Below are 7,322 nucleotides of genomic sequence, written 5' to 3' on the forward strand. Positions count from 1 at the left end.
CTGGCCCACATTGTTCCTAACCCTATTATAAATTAGAAAATCGGGGCAGTTTTGGAGATATTTATAAAAACATATAAAAAAACACACAAAATCTCAATCTCATAGTTCCTGATCAAATTTTTATGATCTGAACCGTTCAATGTGTGCAAAATGTGATTTTAAAGGTGTTTGTAAGAAATTAGCAAAAAGTATGACCAGAAAGTGCTTGTTTTGAGCAATTTTTAATTGAATCGTTCATCAAATTTGGGCTAAAAACTGCTCAGATCAAGCTCTTTTCAGTCTTTTTTTTGCTAATTCCTTGATAGGACCCTTAAAATCACGTTCTGATCACATTAAGTGGCTCGGATCATTAAAATTTGATCAGAAACTATGAGATATTTTTTAAAATATTTTTATAGATGTCCCTGGAACCGCTCCGTTAGAAAATTACTACTAAAAAAATAAGGTTTACTTCATTCTTCTGATATTTTTAACGTTGTGAACCAACCTTGTTCGGATCAAAAAAAAAAAAAAAACACCAACCTTGTAGCGCTCCAAGAAAATGCTTCCTTTTTGCGAAAAATTATCCTCTGGAGTCTGGACCACTCCCTGGTCCAGACCCAAGCCGAGATGGGCCAACCTAGAAATTCTGTATGGGCCCACACCAGTAAGCCTATTATTTTTTCCACCCAACGGCAAATTGGAATCCTGTTCTTTTGTCTTTTTACTTATATTCTATTAGGCTGTTAATTTTGTTACTCATTTTTTTTTGTTAACGCCACTACCCTGCAATTGTATTTTTGATGCAAAAATATACTTGTAGGGGAGTGACATTAACAAAAAATAAAGTGATAAAATCATTTCCCTTCTAGTAACTCATTTGAGTTTGGAATTAATTTTAAGAAGAATTAAGATTAATCCACGAGGGTTTGGTCTGGTGGTAAAGATTTACTTATTAACTTCTTTTGTGTTATCAACTCCTCCGGGGTCAGTTTCATAGCCACATACGAAGTTTTGTTCCAATTTTATTGAGCTCCCGTGATTAGCCGAAATGCGTAAACTGACCCGAATACGTGAGCCATTTAAAAAGGGTTGTTGATTTTGCCACTCTCTTTTTTGTTAACGCCACTCCCCTCCAAGTGTATTTTTCCATTAAAAATACACTTGCAGGGGAGTGGTGTTAATACAAAAGGGAATGACAAAATCATTTCCCTTAAAAAAGAAGTCATTTATCAGTAAATTGCGTTCACATTCCAAAGTTAAAGTGGTAATTTCAAATGGAAGAGGGGTCATCTTACAAGTAAAGTTTATCCTTAAAATAGTTACAGACAATTGTTAAAATATCTCGAATGAGCTAAGCAAAATTAGCAAATGGAACATTTCATTGGAAAAATAGCCTGTCGTATATATCCTCTTACCAGGAATATATCCTCTTACCAGGAACAATTATTGGGGGTGCTCTTTGGTACTGTTACGTGATATCCCGATAACTTTACTACGCAGTGAAGTTCCGTAAAAATATGTGGTGAATTAAAGTGGCGGTGCCCAAGACAATAATTACTCCTCTCACCAAAACGCCAAGGCGCTAAGCAAATAGCAGAGCATGTTACTCCTTCCGTCTCAATTTAAATGTTTTCTACGATTTTTAGTGCATTTTCAAACCCCCAAAAAATGCTTCTACATATATATATATATTTTAAATTTCTTACATCAATGAGTACTTTAATTTGGTGTAAGAAAATTAAAAAAATTAATAGGTAAAAATATACGGAGTATTTTTTGGGGTTTGAAAATGCACAAAAATCCGTAGGGGACATTTAAATTGGGACGAAGATAGTATTTAATTTTAGTGAAATAGCCCATTATATTCTCTTTCCACAACTCCAATGGATTAAGTTCTCGTTCTCCTAAGATTCTTAATTTTTAAATACTTATTTTCTACTTTACGAGATATGTCATTCTCTCACTATACATCACATTTAATTTAAAACATAAGTACTTATTATTTTAGTGAGTGGAAACACACCTTTAATTGACTGATATATTTTCTTAATTGCAGCAATTCCATTTAATGAGCTGTGTGAGACTTAACGACTGTTAACAAATATTGTAATAATGATGACACGTAATTAAACCAAATCACTAAATTCGTGAGGTCCAACTATAGATAAACTGTTCATTAAGCTCGCATTACATTCAAGAAAAAGATGGTACAAATTAGAATATGGTAATCTTTTTATTTTTAAAGACATTGATTGTTTTTATCCTTTGGCTAAAATATGGGATAATTTTCTTCTTTTTTTCCTTGGTTACGAATCGACACATTCTTTGAATATAATAACCTTTTTTTAACTGCAAAAAAATTCCATTAATCTTTAAAATTATTAAAAAAGAACGGCATTGTATCCCTAACAAAGCTATCAAATAATAATAATAATAATAATAATAATAATAACAACAACTTTTGCTGGATAGATATTTGCATTTTGGGCGTTTGAGAGCTAATTCTGGAGTATTTTGTTAAAAATCAGTCGTGGAAGAGTCTTGTTTGGACTCTGGAGACTGATTATACTTTCATTCACAAGATTCTTTTGTAAACTATATTCTCCACGTTATACTTTTACAAATTCTCGTCATATATAATTCAAAAACCTATAATATATACAATCAATATATCAAAATTTAAAAATAATTGGCTTCCAATACCCCTTATGCACCAATAGCTCGAGTTCGACTCAAACCTAGATAAGCTCAGTTCAACTCGTCAAATTTTTATTGAGTTCAGCTCGAGTTCACTTAAAAACTTAACGAATAAATCTGAACATTCTAATATTTAGCTCCATTCGGCTCGTTTATAGCCCTATGCACCACAATAACATCTTTAAATTGACTATGATTGTGTGGACTCTTGAAACAAAAGATTGAAGGAAAAGTGATTTACTCATTTATGGATAATGTACGAAAGGCTATCACCTAAAATTTAATTTAACATATATTATTCTCACTCAACCTGCGGGAATTTCTTACCCTCACCCATGGGTGAGGCTAGGCAAATACTCTGGCACCATTCCATTCCTGACTAGTATTTCCACAAGGGAAAATAACCTTGGTAATAGGCATAATCACAGAGATGCCATTCCCACCATTCTCATATGCAGCTCAGAATTAGTACTGTTTTTGGTGCGGGTTTTGTGCACCCAACTGCACCAAAATGTAGATGAGTTAATTCAATGATTAGGATTTAAGTGTGTCAAAATGACACCAAGTGCCAATCCAAAACCTAAAAAGGAGAAGAGTCGAGATTGGCAAGCTGTCAATCAAGAAAACACCAAAAGAGGCTAAAGCCCAAACACCTAAAGAGATAATGTGAGTTTTCTTTTACGTGTATGAGCGTCAGTTGGATAACCCATCTGTGATAATGAGATGTAGTAGGGATTTGGGTATCTGTACATGCTACCCTCCCTTGTGGTTTTCTTGTTCGTTGATTAAGGACGGATGCTACTTCTAGATGATTATCTTTGTACTTTTATCTTTTTGTCAATGGAGCTATTACCGGTTTGAAAAAAAAATTCAAGTTGTTGAAACTCACAATCTATTTGAACAAGTCATATTTTAAAAGAAATTAAAATTTACTCTAGATTACTGATACATACAAAATATCAAATTAATTTAAATGGATAGTGCATATTTCGATTACATCCTAATTTTGAAAAAAAAGTGCTACTCTCAAATTTATGCACATTATTATGATCCCGTGGATAGTAATATATGACTAACGATATTGACACATCAATAATTTACCCAATAAAACCTTATTAAATTAGAGATCACTTCATTTGTGTTGCCTTAAAATGAACGCACGCCTTTGAAAATTTACACAATGTTTTGAAGTTTGGCTCATCACACATTAGAGTGTGTTTCATTAACTAAAATAAGTAGGATGATGCTATGGTATCCCCGGTCATTTTGGGGACACCGTAATTTTTGGCGTAACTTCACCATTATGAGCATAACTAAAATCTATTACAAGCATAATCGAACCCAAACAAGGTATAACCAAGAAATATTCAAAAAATCAACCAAGGCATAACCAAACCCAACCAAGGCATAACAAACAAGTTATGTTTTGCTATGGTTCTGTTATGCTTATAATGGTTTTGGTTAGGCTCATAATAGGTTTTGGTTATACTCATAATGGTTTTGTTATGCCAAAAGTTACGGTGTCCCCAAAATGACCGGGTACACCGAAGTCATTCCCAAATAAGTATTCATTTTTTAAAGGGAAATGCTACGGTGTCTACCCTCTATTTGAGGACACTGTAATTTTTGACATAATCTTACCATTACAAGCATAACAAAAATCAATGACGTGTATGCCTTGTTAAGGCATAACACTTTTTGGTTATGCCTTGTTAAGGCCTTGATTATACACGTCATTGGTGTTTGTTATGCTTGCAATGGTGAGATTATGTCAAAAACAAAAGTGCTACACACACAACGGTTGTGTAAAACACAACACACAATCAATCTCTAGACGTCCATTGCTGTAATAAATGGTCAGAATTCACTCAAACTCTTTCACATAAAAGTTAGACTTTTTCTTGAAAGAGTTTGTTTAAAATCTAGACCATCCAAATACATCTGGATGGTCAGAATTATGCACACAACCAACACAACGGTTGTACAAGTAGCATTTTTGTATCAAAAATTACGATCCTAAAATGACCGGTGACACCATAGCATCATTCTTTTTTAAATTAAAGGTAGGATAATGCTATGGTGTCCCCGGTCATTTTGGAGACACAGTAATTTTTGGGATAACTTTACCATTATGAGTATAACTAAAACCTATTACAAGCATAACAGAATCCAAACAAAGCATAACCAAAGAATATCCAAAAAACCAACCAAAACGTAACCAAACCCAACTAAGGCATAACAAACAAGTTATGCCTTGCTATGGTTTTAGTTATGTTTTGCTATGGTTCTGTTATGCTTGTAATGGATTTTGGTTATACTCATAATGGTTTTGTTATGCCAAAAATTACGATGTCCCCAAAATGACCGGAGACATCGAAGTCATTCCCTTAAAGGTAATATTAAAGGTGGGATGATGCCATGGTGTCCCCGGTCATTTTGGGGACACCGTAATTTTTGGCATAACTTCACCATTATAAATATAACTAAAACCCATTACAAGCATAATCGAACCCAAACAAGGTATAATTAAGGAATATCTAAAAAACCAACTAAGACAGAACCAAACCTAATCAAGGCATAACAAATAAGTTATGCTTTGCTATGGTTCTGTTATGTTCATAATGGTTTTGATTATGCTCATAATAGGTTTTGGTTATACTCATAATGGTTTTGTTATGCCAAAAGTTACGGTATCCCCAAGATGACCGAAGACATCGAAGTCATTCCCTTAAAGATGATGTATTGTAAAAAAATGACCTGGTCGTAAAACGAAAAAAAACACATACTCCCTCCGTCCCTTTATTACAGTCCAGTATTTCATTTTGGGCTGTCCCTTAATAAGTGTCCATTTTGTAAAGTTAGTGGGTAAAAGTTGATGAATTGTCTATTTTATCCCTAAAAGTAGATTCCATTTTGAAAAGTTAGTGAATAAAAATGTAATGATGATGGGTAAGTAGGGAAAGTGGAGGAAAAAGTTGATGTGAAAGGTATAATGATGATGTTTTTTTAATAAGTTGGAGTTACGAAGCAGGACATTTAAAAAGGGACGGAGGGAGTAAAAAATAAGAAATTTAGCGGAATGTGATGGTGGGGGACTCAGTTATATACTTCACCCAAACGACTTTCTCCAAGGGCTTAATTGTCCAATTGACGTTACATCTGAGGGTAATAATGTAATTTTGAATTTGAGCAGATATCCTGGATGGCATTTCCGTTAGTAAATCCCGAAAGCAGGCCAAGACTATAACAGACCGATACGCCATATAAAAACAACAACGATGGAAATTGGAAACCCGCCGCTCATCCACTCTCTCTCTCTATAAAACCCCAACCACTTCCTCCTCCCCTCCTTTCCTGTCTCTCTCTCTCTCTCTCTCCTCTCTCACCTCTCCTCCTTCTCCTCTCTCTCTCTCTCTCTCCTACCTCCGCCTCTCACCGGCAGCGAAGCCATCTAATCATCCTCTATACGCCTCAGATCCGCCTGTATCTCAGATTCCGGCCACCGTCCCTCTCGATCCATTCTCTCTCTCTCTCTCTTACATTTTTTTAATTTTTCTTTCAAACATTAAAAATGTTTCCTGTCATTTTACCCTTTTACCCTCAACCCTCAGCGTTATTCACAAGTTAAACCCATTCCTTTCAACCCATCCAACTGTTTCTACGTACTTTTTTTCTCTCTCGTACCATATGGAAAACTGATTTGACGGTCTTGCCCCTACTCCCCCTCTTTGAACCTCCATACGTTTCTGTTTTCTTTAATCTTTTTCTCCTCTATTCAAATGATTGACGGTTTTGCCCTTACTTTGTCTCCTTGAAACTCCAAAAATAGATTTGACGTTTCTAGCTGACGTGGCAAGTGCAAGATCAGAAACGGACGGCCACGATGAGCCACCACCACCCCCGGCGGATCCTGACGCCGTCGGCGTCCAGAAAGCGAAAAGAGATGGAGGCTCTCTACCCGAGGAAACCCCCGGCCCCACCTTTCGCGGCGGCTACAACCACGGCGCCGTTCAAGGCTCCGGCAGAGCCGGTGGCTGCTCCCTCCAATCGGCTCCTGGCCGGCTACATGGCCCACGAGTTCCTGACGAAAGGCACGCTGCTGGGCCAGAAATGGGATCCGGCTCGGGCCGAAGCCGTGCCGGTGTCGAACGGCTCGGGCGAGCCGAAGCGGCCGAAGCCGGCTGCGGAAGCCGAGCCGAGCCGGACGGGTAAGCCGAAGCAGCAGCAGCGAGAGAAGCACGACGATGGTGACGACGCGACGTACGCTGAGGTGGCGAGGTTGTTGAAGGAGGATGGGGCCCACGTGGCCGGGATTGTTAACCCCACGCAGCTCGCCCGGTGGATTCAGATGTGACGTGGGGAGGGGAAAAAAGAAGAAGGTGGTGACAACGTGTCGGGCATTGATTGGAAGGCGTTGGGTGGTCCACCTGAGATAAGCATGGACCGACCTTAGCGCATGAGTGTCTCCTCGTCCTTCACTGGTGGTGAGTCGGTCCATACCGTATAAACCACGAGCGCCTCTCTCTCTCTCTCTCTCTCTCTCTCTAAAAGTCTGTGTATAAAAATACCTGCTCACCCTCTGTAGCGCTTAAAGAGCAGAATGTTGTTGGAATCCGTCAAATTCTCATCTTGTTAATACGTCT

General features: G+C 37.4%; 1 protein-coding gene across 1 annotated transcript; it reads left to right on the top strand.

Moving 5' to 3' along the window:
- Positions 1–5,967: 5,967 nt before the first annotated feature.
- LOC131315848 (uncharacterized) lies at positions 5,968–7,322 on the top strand. The gene has a single exon (XM_058345060.1). It carries the CDS (start codon positions 6,563–6,565, stop codon positions 7,031–7,033), a length of 471 nt encoding a protein of 156 aa, XP_058201043.1. The 5' UTR covers positions 5,968–6,562; the 3' UTR covers positions 7,034–7,322.

This window comes from Rhododendron vialii, chromosome 2a (genome assembly GCF_030253575.1).
Source record: "Rhododendron vialii isolate Sample 1 chromosome 2a, ASM3025357v1".
Lineage (NCBI taxonomy): Eukaryota > Viridiplantae > Streptophyta > Magnoliopsida > Ericales > Ericaceae > Rhododendron > Rhododendron vialii.

Bases quoted from the DNA above. Each gene is read 5' to 3' on its own strand.
- LOC131315848 (XM_058345060.1), top strand. From the start codon at position 6,563: ATGAGCCACCACCACCCCCGGCGGATCCTGACGCCGTCGGCGTCCAGA.